This window comes from Hoplias malabaricus, chromosome X2 (assembly GCF_029633855.1).
Source record: "Hoplias malabaricus isolate fHopMal1 chromosome X2, fHopMal1.hap1, whole genome shotgun sequence".
NCBI classification, from domain to species: Eukaryota; Metazoa; Chordata; class Actinopteri; order Characiformes; family Erythrinidae; genus Hoplias; species Hoplias malabaricus.
Window position 1 is genome coordinate 40,223,284 of NC_089819.1, and position 16,901 is coordinate 40,240,184.

Below are 16,901 nucleotides of genomic sequence, written 5' to 3' on the forward strand. Positions count from 1 at the left end.
AAAACTGTTGGTTAAAGGTTTTATTAAATGTACAAGAGCTGTGTAAAAGTCCAGTTGTGTTCCCTAAAGGCTGATGTTCAGAGAAAAGAGATCTGCAATGATGTATGATTAAAGTTATATGGAGTTATGCAGCAATGAACAAAGATATGCAAGAAGCCAGACTAACAAAAAGGAGCAGAGGTTTCTGGCTGTTTTCCCGCAGAAAAGGAGAAGGGAGCCTCAGCGTGAAGGCTGAAAACAATTAGGATTTGGTGGGGAATTTGTTTTGGTACAAGCAGGCCTAAAAATAAGTCAGGGGGCTTGTGTTGGGGCGGTGGGGGCTAAGTGTTGGGCTTGGAGTGGGGGCTGCTCTAAAAGATCTTCAAATCCGGACCTTTGATCCAGGTTCCAGGCCGGGATTTTTGATGATCAAACGACTCCCAGAGATGACACTGACTTGTGACCACAGAGCTTGAGGTGGCAGTCACTCAGTGAATGGGGTGTTGTTGATGAAGTGTTCTTTCTCTCTCTTTGTCTCTTTCAGGCACTGAAGTTCATAAACCCAGATGTGTATTATCTCCATAACATGAAATAAGATGGTGCTCTCTGAGTCAATCCCAAGGGTCCAGCAGAGGGGGTACAACAGTGTGTTTTCTGACGGGATGAAGCTCCATCCAAAACATTTGGAAAGAGCTGAGATCTAGACCTCATCATTCAACATCAGTAGCTGACATCACCAGTGCTGAGGGCAGGATGCACTTACAGATGCACTTACTTAATAATGGTTAAGCTTGTGACCAAACTCATAATCACAAAACAAAACAGAAACAAAGAGAAATACGGCACGCAGAAACAGGGCTGGATGATATGGCTGAAATTCCTATGACAATATATTCCTTTATATCAATACAATATAATCCATTGTCAACATGAATAATATAAGCCACAGGAAAACTGCCAAAAAAGCCCACGATGAACATCTCTAACGTCACACTTCTGAAAAATGTATTTGCCAAATTTCTAAAATATCCTTCTATAAAACTATATAATATTTTATAAATAAATCCACCACCTTCTCTGTAAATAGATAGAAAAAATACATTGCAGTTTACAGTTCTCCTTGTTATTTATATTTATACTAATTAATTTTTTGTCACTTATTTCTATAATTCTTACTGCAAAAGCACATTTCTCTTGTTTATGTAATTTTTTTTGTTTTCTGTTTTGTGTTTGAATTTGAATTTAACTAAGAGGGCTACCGTATGTATATAACTTCCCCCGAATACATTTAAAATGTCATGCAGGGGGCTTTTAACTTCAAACAGCCGGCTCTCAGTGCTCCTAGCTTTCTCTGTTGAAAGCAACACTTGAATGTGAATTTTAATACATTTTTATTTTAAGCATTTCACAAAATGTTCATCGCGCACCACACATCTCGCATCTATTTTTTCATATGCAACTGTTGGTGGCTGAAAGGAGGAGGAGCGAATGTGACCCGCAACCACTTCCAAAAACAATCATAAAGAAAACATGTGACTTTTAAAGAACAGTGACCTGTAATTAACAGTCAGTCACAGACGCTGTAGAATATGCCTACTGACATACTGGAAATGTGTTTAAAACTCATATCACCATTATTGAAACATACTGTATCATGATATACACTGCTATTGAATTATTGTCCGGCGCTACTCAGAACTTCGGTAATAAATAGGTTTAACCACATAGATTTAGCAAAGAACTGACAATAGGGCAGGGTTTTGAGTTATCAGACCAAGAGTAATCAGACAAAGAGTCACTGCAGGTGCGAGTCACTGCAAAGTGGTCGAGCCCAAGAAAAGCAAACTCATGAGTATTACGAAATATTAGATGATATATTTGGGGTCACAGCAATCAATCTAATCAGGATAAATATTATAAAACATAATAAATGAGCGTTACCACTTTTAGGTAATTAGTTATTATTATGTATGTGATCATAAAACCTTGGGAACCACATTCCCACCCACATTCCTCATTACAGTAAATGCTAGGAGCATTTTTTCTCAGCCATCCGTCATCCCTCTGTCCCTAGGACACAGCAGCTTTGTGGAGAGCCAAAGCAAATCTTTTCACAACAAATTTGCCGTCTAGACGCTGGCCATTAATTGCTAATTAAGTCCAGCTGCACGGCTCAGCCCGGGCTTAACGAAGAGACAGATGACACAAACCTGCTGCCAAGGCAACAGGGCCCAGAGATGGGTGCCAAGGCAACAGTGTGACCAGAGACAAGCTGCCAAGTGAACTGCCATGATATTAACTATTTCATGGTCACATGCCAGGGTTGTTTTCAGGCTAAGAATCCCTTAGTTTGTGGCTCAAAAAGCATTTGTCTTGTTGTTGGGACACTGCTGTGAACATTTGAGGGTGATGTCAGGATAAAGGATGATTAGTTCTGGATCACAGACACGACTCCAACTTGTCTAAAAGACCACCCAGAACAACCACCAACCTGGGACTGTGATAAGCACATGATATCTAGCTTCTTTTTAAACTGCTGCTACTGCAAAGGCACTGGGCAGCTCAACATGCTTAGAGGAGACATCAAAGGGGCCCAAACCTGCAAACAACCCATCATAGGAACAACATTCAGACAACGGCGTCACTCGAAGCCCTAGATTAGGAGCATAATTAAAACATGGCCTCGTGTGAAACTAGCATTCAGTAACTTATGTTAAGTCATGTGGCTAAAAGCTAGCAAAACAAAAATGGAGGCTTTTTTTACACTCAAAACAGTGTAGTGACAGAAAAGCTGTTAAGTGAAAGTAAAACAGTTAACAGAAAGCTAACTAAGCAAGATAGATTTGATTAAAATGCCTTCCTGTCATAGCCAGACCATAGTGCTTTTTATTTATTTTTCATTTAAAGGTGAAAAACTATACCCTCCACAAATTAACAGTTTCCTTTAATGAGGCATATGTGACAAGCTTTGGTCAAAATACCACAAAGATCAAACAACACAGCCCCATTCTCACCCTATCTAAACAGCCCTGTTCAGAACCACCGGTTTCAGAGCCTGTTCTTGTGCCCAGGATTGAGGGGTGAGGAGCAAGGAGCAGAAGCAAGGAGCAGAAGCTCTGGTTTTTAGCCATCTTCTGTTGTTTTGCTCTATTGTTTGTCCTCAGTTTTGTCATGTTAATTCAGAACTCTTATTTCTCCAGTCTCGTTGTCTTTGTTTTACTCCGTTTAACCTCTCCTCTGTGCTCTCACATAAAAACAGGTGCAGCACTTTGATTGGTGATGCTCAGATGAGGAGATGAGAAAACGCTGAAGTGGCTGCACCCTATGAAAGATGCAGAACCATATCTGAATGATTTGATTTATCCCATGTTTTCAGAATTAGGCATAAAAAATGTTTCTGTTGGTTTTTTTTTTTCAGTTTGTGGGTTGTTAGATTGCAGATCCCCAACCTAACCTAACATGCACTGAAAAAGTGACTAAAAGTGCCTAAAAAAATCAAAGACAGCTTATCATAATTGCAGTCAGATTTACTATAAGTTAGCTTAAAAAGAATATTATTTTATTGAAAGTTAGCAAATATAGCTTAGCATCACATGAGGGGAGTTTCTGTGAAACCTCAAAGGGTAAGAAAACAGTTTACAGAAGGAAAAGTTAAGCAAGATAACAGTTAGGAAGACATTAGGGCATTTTACCTAAAGCTAATATAGCAAGCAGCTTAGCAACTTTGCTTAAGGCTAGTTTAGCAAGACAACACAATGTGAAAGTTTACTAAAACATAGCTTCATATGAAAACATGAGGGGTCTTTAGAAAAAAATAGCCTACTAGAATAAGAGCAAAGTTTACAGAAAGACAGCTTAGCAAAATAAGAGTGTAGTTTACTCAAATCTAGAATTATGAGACAGAAGTTTGCCAAACAACATAGAACAGGACAGGTTTGTTTTCGGAACACCAGGGTGGGATTTTTTTATTGTAGGGTAGTGAAAATCACAGTGCGTGCTTTCTGTTCCCTAGCCAGGTAACCACTGAGGGTCACTGGACGAGATTTCAAACATTTATTTTAATTAACGGCCAATGTAGAACTGTTTGTTTTTTAATTGAAAGCTAGCCATAAAATATTTAAATTAATTAGCTAAGAAAAACTTAACCAAACCAAAAGTTTTTTTTTAGTTTAATAATTAAATGACAGCTTTACAACATGTGAGGCCATGTTTACATAACGACCACTTAGCAAGGGGATTTTTTATTAAAAAATAATAACAGAACACAACATTTTACTGAGAGCTAGCTGAGAGCTAGCTTTCTACTTAAAAGATGTCTGTTCACTTGGTGGCCATTTTGCAGCAATTTTTCTGGCTTGTTCTCGCTACTGAGCTTACACAGATCTCTACAGTGAGGGGGCTGTCCCTATTAGCACCACAAAATAATCAACCCTCCACTGCTGGAGGCATAACTTGCAAGCTGATTGGATCTTTTTTTGAAAGGCGGGACTTTATCCATAAGCAAACCTCATGTTTCAACCAGTGACCCAGCTCCTCATTTTCTCCTTAACATTACGACACAGCCGCTGTACTAAACCTCTTTCAAACATGGCCACCTAAATGTGGAAGACCCACTCAATGGTTCATTCAGGGACCACAAAACAGTCTGACTCTCCATCAGATTATTGCTCCTATTTGGTAACTTTTTACGCCTTTAGGACCAATCAAAACAGAAGCCTTTTTGAATGCTACAGGCCACTCTGTGCTTTTGCTCTGCGATGAAAGCCATTAGGTCTGAGCTCTTACTGGAATCACAGTCATCAGCGACTGGGCTCTAACTGCACCCCTTTGAGAAAATTAAAAAGGAAAACAGCTAAAAAAAAAAAAAAAAAAAGAAAAGAGCAGAAAACTTGGCCCTGCCCCGAGGAGTCACAGCTGAAACTGGATTCAGACTGCATTCAGACCCTCGTTATGCTTTCCCAGAAATAAAGCAAAAGTGACCTCAGCGGAAAAGGCCGGCGAGGCGAGACACAACAGAGTGTTCGGCCACGTGGGCACCATAAGTACTGGTACACTACCTCTACAATTAGACCAAAGGTTTGTGGACAGCAGCTCATCTAACATTTCTTCATGATCATTTTTACTTGTTCTTTAGCAACAGCTTCAAACAGCTTCACCATGTTCGAGCACTGGCACATCAGAGCATTAAGTCTGTGGTGCTTTATCCTAAATCTGGAGAGGTTTGAAACATGATTTTACACCATATTTGTTTTTGTAGTTAGAAGAGAAAATATGCACTGTATTACCAAAAGTTTAAGGATACACACTTGTCCAGTTTTCTTATGAAATGAAAGGTATTAATAGAAAGTCTATTTCTTTTTTGCTGCAGTAACAGCTTCTACTCTTCTGGGAATGCTTTAGACTAAATATTGGAACACTGCTGTGAGGATTTAATGGCAGCTACAAGTGCACAAGGGTAGGTCCAGAGCACCTTTAGTTTCATGCTTTTCTCTGGAGATTATACAAGCTGAATACTGGCACTGAAAGTATTGGCATCGACACGGCTTTTCTGTTTTCTCGGGAATTTCCATCGACTCAAACAAACAGCACACATCATCGATTCACGTCACTCGCAAACAGAGAACGAAAAAGAGAACGAAAAAGGGGGAGACTTGGCTTACACTCTGCATTCCAGGCTCAAAATAAATGTCAACTGACTGTGCTCTAACGCTGAAGTAGGTGACTCTGTAGGTAAAACGAATTGGGAGTCAGGATTTGAAAATAAAACAATTAACCGGGAAAAAAGTCCCAACCCCTATATTCAGCCTTCCTACCAAAAGCAACTTCGATAAGCCACACAGATGGAGGTGTGCATGGCTGGCTCATGTCTCATTCACAGGTAAGAAAACACCTACCTGCTAAGTTCATCTATATCCATCCAGCCTCTTTTAGTTGGAAGCCTTCTCTACCTTCTTTTCTTGGTTATGCATCTTTACCCCTCTCTGCCTCCAGACACTGGTCTCTGTGCATGTGTACAGCACATGTCCATGGGGGGACGGGTGATGTAGTAGAGAGGCAGGTAAAACCATCCAATAATTTAATTTGGTCCGAATTAAATTCCTGGAAGATGTTTTTGTTGTTGTTTTATTTAACAGTCCTTGGGCAATTTTTTTTACGTCATCAGAGCACTTGACTTAGAGTATATATTACTCTAAGATACACAGTAAAAAATGTCTGTGAATTTTATGGTGGAAAACTGTAAAACCATGACTGTAAATGACTGTAAACTCTAAAAAGGTTGAAAACAATTTCTGTAACAGTGAAATACCGTAAATACTTTTATCAGCCAAAATACAGTTTTTTACATCTTTTTACTGTAAAATATACATTATTTCACTGTTAAACACACAAATTAGGGGCGGTACAAGTGTCCAAGGACTGGGAGGAGCTGAGACTCATTAGGGAGCTCCCAGCATGCTTTGTTTCTCCATATTTTCTGTGATTTTCAGAGTTTCTTTGTTTTCTTCTGTCTTTGAGACTTATTGACTTTGGTGTGTGTGTTTGTGTTTCTGTGTATGTTATGACGAGATGTGTGTTGGTCAGGGAAGTTCACCATCAGCCTGTGTTCCGTGTGTGGCACCCAGATACCATACATTTCTTTAGTCCTTTCCATCTCCTTTTAAGGGCTGAATATAGGATGCAGTTTGGCTATATCTAAATATGGCTATATCTCATCTCCTTTCTCTAATTTGTCACACAATTTACATGTTAACTTTACTTTAATTTACTTTGTTATTTTTAGGTAAATACCATGTTTTTTTACAGTGTATATCTGTTTTTTGAACCTCCTTAAAACCGGTCTTAAATGTTAAATTTATGATTGCCAAAAACGTTACCGTATATTGTATGGTGAAATTCTGGCAACCACAGCTGCCAGTATTTTACCGTAAATTTTATGGATTTTTTTTTACAGTGTACTCTTAATATATATATATATATAAGGGTAAACAGACATTACACACTAAAAGCTGTATAATACAGCCTTGTTTGGGTGTGTTCTTTCTAGACGTGTGTGGATTATGTGCTATCAAATCCTTAAAGCAATTTTTCACAGGAATGCTGAATTGAGCCCTAAGCATTTGAGAGGCTTTTTGGGATCTGGCCTCACTGATGAAAGGCTGAATGCAATTAAAAGTTCACAGCAATCATCCTGTTTTCATTCCCACCGACGGCTAATATTACTCACTGAATGTAAATAACTGCAATTATCACGGTTTGAAAGTTACAGCATCCACCAAATTTAGGGACTGAAGTGCTGTGCCAAACATAACCTTGCAGTTAGCCGTCTGCCTGAGTTTGGATACATTTCCACGTGAAGTGATCCGAAAACAGCAAAAATAAGTCAATATTACCAATATAATATTATCAATATTTGGAGCAGAAATAGAGCAATATCCTCATTTTGGTTCATGTTTTTCAATGTTTGGGGTCCTCTCCGTTGTCTAAAACAACTTCAGATGCCTAAGGCCTTAAGCAGAGTGAGAGAGAGAAAGACTAGCACACCAAATCTGAAAAAGTCAGATTTGGTGCAATTTGTGCTGTTCACACAGCGACACAAATGACACACCCATGTCACATGCAGAAACAGATTAGATTTGGGCCACTTTTACTTGCTGTGTGAACATAGCCTTAGGCACATATATCTATATAATATTGATAACCACGATCATTTTGGCCACTATAATCATAATATTAAATGTTCATACAGTTCATACTGGTGGACCCAAGGTATGCATTACTTTAAACTCAACCCACAACCAATCACAGCAGGGTTCCGATAAACAATGGCTCCACAGTCTAGAGTAGAGGAGAAGATCAAATGAACAAGCCTTTGTTTTGGAATGTCATTACTGCTGGCACTGGATCAGCAGCACGTCTACACCTACAGCTCTAATATTCGCATTCAATACGGCTTCTGAAATGAAAGGTATTAATCTGGAATTTGCTCCTCTTTACTGCAGTAAGGGAAGACTTTACACTAGCTGTCAGAGCCTTGATGTCACTTAGACACGATCACAGTTTCACTGCTCGATTAATCTCCACTGCCCGGTACCAGGGGGCTTTATGCTCTTAGCTTGGTGACCTTATATGAGCTTATATGCAGTCGCTCCAGAGATGATTTCAACATCACTATAACGAAAACAAGCATATTTCTGTATAAAAAAGTATATTAATTATAATGCATTACATACTAAAGAAAACTGATGAATAAATTTGTTGCAAAGTAACATCAAAGTAAATACTGATGACATCAAACAGTCTCCTAGTAACAGACAAGTACAATAACACTCACAGCATGATCTTAATTATAACCTTTTATTGGTTACCATGATTATTATAATCTCAAATTAATGACTAATTACCAGCTGCTAATGTTAATGATGTTCAATAAGCAGCATGTTTTTAAAAATAGAGCACCATTGAAAACAGAGAGCGAGAGAGAGAGAGAGAGAGAGAGAATGTAAGAGAGAGCAAAACCAACAAGGACAGAAAGAAAGAACAAATGGAGAAAGCAGAGAGAAAGAGAGACAATCACAAGAGAGAAAAAACAAAACAGACAGAAAGAGAACAAATGGAGAAAAGGGAGAGAAAGTGAAAGAGTTAGAGGGAGAGAGAGAGTGTGAGAGAGAGACAGAGAGATAGAAAGAGAGAGAAAGAGAGCCATAAGAGAGAGAAAAACCAAAAGAGAACAAATGGGTGAATGGAAAAAAGAAAGAAAGAAAAAGTGAAAGAAATGAAGAAAAAAGAAAGAGAATAGATAGAAAAGCAAAAGACAAAGTGGAAAACAGAGAAAAAATAAACAATAAGATGAGAGACAGAGAGAGAGAGAGAGAAAGAGCGAGAGAGAGAGAGCACTCTGCAGTATTAACTCCAGCATGTCCCAGCATGCACTGAGCCATCACAGTATCATTCACACACTACAAGAGCAGAGTCATTCCATGTCTGCTGAACGTACACACACACACACACACACATGATACAACATGAAATAAAATGGGAGCCAGCATGATGGTCCCCATGCTCATAGTCACTCAATTTTGGCCATGGTCAGTGAGGTCAGCTGATGTAGTCAGGGCTTAACTTGTCCCAGCTCCCAAGATGCACCGAGTTTTTTCCATGACCTCGAAAAAAAACACGGCCCATGGCTCTGGTTAATTGGGCAGCGTCCACCAGAGCCTGATAACACACACATATGGTTCTGATCTGTCTCTCTCTCTTTCTCTCTTGCGCACACACACACACACACACACACACACACTGAAAAAGGCCAATAAACCTAAAGTTGGCTTCCTCTGAGGCGTTCTTGTGTGAATTTCAGTGTGTGGCTAACCATGAGCGATGTGGCTCACACTCCACACACACCCTTCACAGGTACTCCACACACATTCCTCACTGTCTACACAGTCCACACACACTCCACATTATTCACACAATTCCAAAAGGGAGAACAGTGACAGGTAAAGAATAAAGAGGGATAAAAACTAGCATATGTTTCACTCTACACACATCAGTGAGAGTGAGAGAGAGAGAGAGAGAGAGAGAGAGAGGAGGAAGAGGAATGTGGGAGGCTACAAGACTACAATTACCATGGTAATAGCCCTAAACCTCTACAGTCCCCAGAATATCATGTAAACCCAAGAGTGTACAGCTCAAAGATTCCCTGTGTCACAGGCATTTGTGAAATCAATGTACCCTCCATACAAATCCAAATAACCCTCCAAACAATATTCCCAAACTCCACGTACAACCCCAATTTCAATGAAGTTGGGATGCACTTACATTCCCCACATTCTGCACACTCCACAAACAAATGAATATGAAAGCCAGTTCATATTAAAGTCAAGAATTTGATTTATGGAAAAGGAATCACATGACCTGGATGATAGATTCCACCTCAACACTGGGAGAGCAACACTGGCATCAAATAACACTGATATTAAATAACAACTCTATATAATAACACAGCTCTTCAAACAACAGAACACAGTAGAGTTGCCTCTGTCCAGTTCTGTTTGATGTTAAGGGAGAGTTCAGCAAAGGGCAGACGTTTTGATTTCGCTTTCTTCATGTGAAGAATAGCATCATATTACACCTTCCCACTCTCAAATGTCCTAAATCACTTTGTAGAAAAGCAGCTGCTCTGGATCATGTGCATCCTGTAGTGATGTCCCCAATATCGACAACAGCTCTACAGTCATCTCCAAACTCAGCCTCAACGTCAACCCAAGGATTAAATCCAAAGTCAGCTCAAGCTTCATCGTCAAAGCCAACTCATGTTAACCCAAGTATCAACTCCTATGTCAAGTCCAATAATGTTAACATTCCAGGTCACCTTAAACCTTAACACCAACATAAACTCATACACATATCAGTTCAAACATCAACCCCAACAGCAATTTCAGCAACTCCAGTATCAACTCAACCTTCAACTCCAATGTCAACTCAACCATCACATCCAGTGGCAACTCAACTATTAATTCCAATGTCAACTCAAATGTCAACTCAAATAATAACGCCAATATCAACTCAACCATCAACTCCAATGTCAACACAACCATTAACTCCAATTCCAACTCCAAGCACCAACTCCAAGGCATCAACTCCAACATTAAATCAACCAAAACCTTCAACGTCAACTAAAACATCAACTCAACACCTTCTATGATCTCAAGTCCAGCCTCAATTCCAAAGGTCAACTCAACCATCAACAACAAAATCAAATCCAACATCAACATCAAAGTCACCTCAAACATCAACTTCAATGTTAATTCAAGCATTGAGTCTTAACATCAACTCAAGCATAAACTCCCAATGTCAAATCCCACCTCAATCACACGCTCAAATCCATTGTCAACTCAAAATTCAACTTGAGCATCAGCTACAACATCAATTCAAGAACCAACTTCTATGAGGTCCAATGTCAACTCCGAACACAACTTGAGCAACTACTTCAACATCAACTCCATTGTCAACTCCAACATCAACCCATCAACTCCATTGTCAACTCCAACATCAACCCATCAACTCCACAATCAACTCCAACACCTTTTAGGACCTCAAGTCCAGCTTCAATTCCAAGGTCAACCATCAACTCAACCATCAACAACAGAATGAAATCCAACGTCAACATCAAAATCACCTCAAACATCAACTTCAATATTAGTTCAAGCATCAACTCCATTGTCAACTCCACTATCAACCCATCAACTCCAACATAAACTCCATTGTCAATTCCAACATCAACTCCAATATCAACTTTAGCACAAACACCAATATGAACCCCATCAACTCCAACATCAACTTCATTGTCAACTCCACCATCAACCCATCACTGCAACATAAACTCTATTGTCAACTCTACCATGAACTCCAATGTCAGTTCCATTGTCAACACCACCATTCACCCCATGATGAATTCCAACATCAACTCCAATGTCAACCTCATCAACTCCAACTTAATCTTCAACGTCAACTCCAATGTCATCTCCAACATAAACACCAATGTCATCTCCAACATGCACACCAATGTCAACTCCCACATCAACTCCAACGTCAACTTTAATATCAACTCCAATGTCAACTTTATCATAAACACCAAAGTCAACTCCCCCATCAATGCCAACTTCAATATCAACTCCAATGTCAACTTCAACATAAACGCCAGTGTCAACTTCAACATCAACTCCAATGTCAACTCCAATATCAACTCCAATGTCAACTCCAATATCAACTCCAATGTCAGCTTTAGCATACACACCAATGTTTACTCCCCCATTAACTCCAGTGTCAACTTCAACATAAACACCAATATCAACTCCAACAGAATTTCAAAAATCAATGTCAACAGCAACTCCAGCACCAATCCAACGTCAACTCCATAGTCCACTTCAACATCAACTTAACCATCTCAGTACCAACTATATCAACTCCAGCGTCTAAGCTAAAAAATCAACTAATACCTTAAAATAAACTTAACTTCAGCTCTACACATTTTCAGCTACAATTTCAAACTACACTTCAAACTAGGGCAAAATCCCGATTCCAAATACCAACTCTAACTGCATCTCCATCCTCACAAGTAGAATATGCTGAGAACACACATACTGCCTGTCTATAACACAGACTTTCATGTCCTTGTCACTTACACATTTGCTTTCAGACTCTGCCCTGTACAGTGCAAAAGGGGGTTATCTGTGTACAAGCTTGAGTCCTGCAGCACAACCCAGTTCAATCCAAAACACTGATTTCTGAGCAGCATCCGCTTCTGTGGAAAATCATTAATGTCACAAGAGGAACACAAACATACGGTAAGTCGGGGAGAAGTAGGTTGAGGCGGGAGTAGGGGGTGGTGGTGTGTGGGGGGGCTCTCTTTCAGTTTCCCTCGACAGCAGCTCCACAACACCATAGACAAACAAAAAAACAAACCACAGCATGCAAAACAGTGTGGACATTACGATGTTTGGCCACGTGTTACTGTTAAAATCAACTGTTCTTCTTCTGTTCACATCTTTTTTTATTAGCTCCACTGACCACATAGGCTCATTTTTTAGTTCTGCAACTACAGACTGCAGTCAACACATTGCTCTGCATACTCTTTTAACCTCCATTCACCCTGTGTGAATTATTTGGGTGGTGGATCATCCTCAGCACTAACACTGATGTGGTGGTGGTATGTTTGTGTGTGTTGTGTATGTGCAAATTAGTGTGTATATACACGATCCACCGTAACATTATGACCACCACCTTCTTTCTACACTCCTGGTCCATTTTCTGAGCTCCACTGACCTGACAGGAGCACTTTGTCACTTTGTGTAATATCCAGCTAACAGGCATCCTTTGTTCACTGATGAAGGACTAGAGGGCTCTGACTTTAAATCTACAAGGTGGACCATCGAGGTAGGTGTGTCTAACAGAGTGGACAGTCAGTGGACTCAGTGTTTAAAAACTCAAGCAGCACTGCTGTTTGTGATCCACTCGTACCAGCACAACACTGCAGCATGAGAATGGTCCACCACCCAAATCGTACCTGCTCTGTGGTGGTCCTGTGGTGGTCCTGACCACTGAAGAACAGGGTGAAAAAGAACAAACAACGTATACACAACAAGAGGTGGACTACAGTCTGTAATTGCTGAACTACTGCAAAGTGCTCCTGTCGTGTTAGTGCAACTAAGAGAATGGACCGGGGGTGTAGAAACTAGCAAGTCATAATGTTATGGTTGGTAGACATATATATACAGTGAAGATATATATCATATATGAATTGAAAACATAAGGTTTTATTATAGAGTAATATACAATGTTTTATTGAACATATGCAACCTGTTTTGGGAATCTGTTTTGAACACTACAGGCCTCCACACCTTTTGTCATCATGACAGATTACAAGTGAGGAAATCTTGACCCAGTTCTCTGGGCAAAAGGGAGTGAGAGAGAGAGAGAGTACCATTCTACATTCCAGCTTTCTTGGTGGTGTCGAGTAACACTTGTCCTCAATGAGCTCTTTGTGTTTAACTCAGGCTTCGCTGAAAAACTTTGCGGCTTGTTTAAACACTGAGATAAAACCTGCTGAAGCTTTAGATCTCAATATAAAACATCTCAGGGAAAAGGTCCTTCATTGAAATGGGAGCTTTACTCAATGGAGCTTTTAACCCTTAGTAGCTTTACAGCTGAACTTATTTAAATTTGGCTTTATTGCATAATTGTTACAATGTTATTATATCATTGTAAACATGTATTTACAAAGGAACTATTATTATAAATTAAATTAATATTCAAATGACATCATGTATTAATTCACTAGTGTTTACAGTGTTACATAATTACATAATTATATAGCAGTTATGTAAATTTGTCCTGTTTACAGTCTGTATGCGTGGTGGATACAGCAAAGGTTTAGTAAATAATTACACGCATAAAACACACATTAGCCTAGGGTACCAAGAGTCCACCCTAGAGCCATAAAGTCACTTCAGCTTGGAGGGGGAATTGTGATCGGTACCGTAATGCAGCTCTACCTGGTATATTTGTAGGTGATTCGGAGTGGTGTTTGTTATCCATTAGAACTAATCATGCAACATTAGTACCTGACATCACAAATGCTCTAATGGCTACCACCATTTGTCACAGCAATGTTCATTTATCAATCATTTATTTACTTTTTTGCTGCATTCATTTTACACATAGAATGGTCAGTTTCCCTATGAAACTGGACTTCAAACTTGATAAAACTGAATACAATTCAGTGTAAACACTGCCAATGCAAACACAGAAGTATGTTATTTCAGTTGCATAACATACATTCCGATTACCCAAAACATTTAGGTGGCCTTCTTGTTTCTACACTAACTGTCCTTTTGATCAGCTCCGTTGACCATACACTTAATGAACAGGAGCATCACAGAGCAGGTATGATTTGGGTGGAAGATCATTCTCGGTGCTGACGTGGTGGTATGTTAGTGTGTGTTATGCTGGTATGAGTGGATCAGACACAGCAGTGCTGCTAGAGTTTTTAAACCAGTCATTGTCACTGCTGGACTGAGGAGTCCACCAACCAAAAATATCCAGCAAACAGCATCCCGTGTGCACTGATTAATGACCAACACAAACTGTGCAGCAACAGATGAGCTACTGTCTCTGATATCAACAAGGTTGAGTGGACTGTGAGTGGAGACAAAGTTTAAAAACTCTAGCAGCAACACATACTAATACACCCACTACCTTATCAGTGAAACTGCAGCGCTGAATCATACCTGCCCTGTGGTGGTCTTGTGGGGGCAAAGTATATAGAGCAACAGCTGCACTATAGTCTATAATTGTTGAACTACAAAGTACTCCTGTATGGTAAAGCAAACAATGAGTGCAGAAAAGAAAGAGAACATTGTAATGTTATGGTTGAGCAGTGTATATTTGAAGGCAAGTCCTTCAAGTCTATTGTAAACATTGCTCACTACACAAGTTCAGTTACGTAACATGTGTAGTGTAGAATACAGCCTCCAGGTCCCTGCACCACATTCCTAAGCTTTTATGCAAATTAATTTAACACGAGTCCTTTTCCAGAACAGAGCCCACAAACCCAACTCTAGTCTTAAACTGCACAGATTCTGAAACCTAAGCCATTCCTAAAGAGCTTCCCAAAGAGTGTGTTTAATGCCCAAAACCGGGCTCAAAAGCTAGGCATTAAAATCTTGTACTCCACTGCAGTTGTGTAAGACTTTGCGTGACTTAAAAATATGTTAATCTGAGTTTTGGTGTGTGTGTGTGTGTGTGTGTGTGTGTTGGGTGGGTGATGGGGGGGGGGGGGGGGGCAGAAGAAGGGGGGAAAGACAAAAAACAAACAAACAAAAATAAACGTTCTTATGAGAAGGGTAAAAAAGAAGAGGAAGGGGTGAAAAAAATAGCCTATCAGATTACAATAACACAAGGAGGCCACGCCCACTCCCCCCCCCCCCCCAACTCCTCGCCCCTCCCTCCAGTAAGCATCGCGTGAGAGCGCCCATGGCTCGCGCGACTTGATTATGATTAATGCAAGACGCGCGCGCGCACACATTTATTTATATATGTATATGCCACATTTATTTATACACCCACGTGTTTGTATTCATGTGCTTGTTGTGGTATGTTTCTGTGCTTTTGTGTGTACGTTTCTATTTATAATTAAATACAGTCTTGATTTGAGGTTCAAAATTGTCATTGGTCGCTTTTCCTCGTAAAATGTGGCCACATAGTCCATAATGTTTTTATGACCGAATGGGGACCTCAGGTCCTCACAATGTATGACAACATTCATAGACTACATACATACGCACATGTCGTAAAACCGCAGATTACACATTACACAGGTAAAATTAATAAAGACAAACACGTATAAATGACGCGAACTATATAACGCCTATATCGCACACAAACATACCTTAAAGCGTGCTTTACGCCTTTTCTAATATAAAACACTAACCAAGCTGTCAAAGCGGCTCTGTTGACAGTTCGTTCACAGCCAAAACGCAAACACATGTCAAAAAACTCAATGCCTGCAAAGCACACGCCTGATTTGTTTTGTTTTTTCTAAAAGAAGTTAAGAACAGCGCGGTAAGTCGTCACAACCTTCGTGTAAACGACACAAGGTTGAAAAGTTGCACTAAAGTCAAGAAGAACCAAGCTAAGTTTCAAGTACACGCTCACGGACAAAACACTGTCTCATACTCTCCGTCATTCTTTCGCTTCTTTCACTCTCTTTCTTTATACTATGTCCCGTATGTCCCCGCCTCTGCGTGCACTCACATTTTCTGCACGGGCTTCTTCCTCTTCTTGCCCGCGTAGGTGCCTCCGGTGCCTCCGGTGCCCAGCATCGTGTCTTCGACTCGTGCGTCCTTTCCTTCTTCTTCTTCTTCTTCTAACGTGAGCTCGCTCCAGCGCCACACATGTAACTCTTAGCGTCCGCGCGAGAGCCTCACACAACAACTTGTGTTCTCTCAGGTCTCAGTCGCGTGGAAGAACGAGAAAACGTAGCATACGTCCAACCACGACGAGGAAACGAAGAGAATCGAAGTAAAACGAAGAAAAGCGAAGACGCCGAGAGCGTTTCTCGCCTTCTCCTGTGGACGGCAATGGCGTGAGCTGAGCAAATTTTCCTTCTTCCTCTCTCTCTCTCTCTCGCTCTCTCTCTTTCTCTCACTCACTCATATTTCTGTTCTTTTTTTCCTGTACTTGTCACTCTCATCGGGGGAATCTCTCTAGCCAATCAGGGGCTCACATTACTGTCCAGGGCGTGACTTAGACGTCATCAGCGAAGTCGGATTGGCTCAGAAGTTATGAAGGCTATTAAAAAAAGAGAGAGCGAGAGAGAGCAGGGGATCTCAAGGTGAAGAGATGAAAAAAATAAAAGCAAA

The 16,901-nt window shown here is 40.2% G+C and overlaps 1 protein-coding gene across 1 annotated transcript in view; it reads right to left on the reverse strand.

The window, feature by feature from the left end:
- LOC136676592 (aryl hydrocarbon receptor-like) overlaps nt 1-16,661 on the reverse strand; it is a 70,230-nt gene extending 53,569 nt beyond the window's left edge. The window contains exon 1 of the mRNA XM_066653694.1: nt 16,294-16,661. Coding sequence (XP_066509791.1) covers nt 16,294-16,361 — 68 coding nt within the window. The 5' untranslated portion in view covers nt 16,362-16,661. The remainder of the gene's footprint in view (nt 1-16,293) is intronic.
- Between the last annotated feature and the right edge of the window lie 240 nt (nt 16,662-16,901).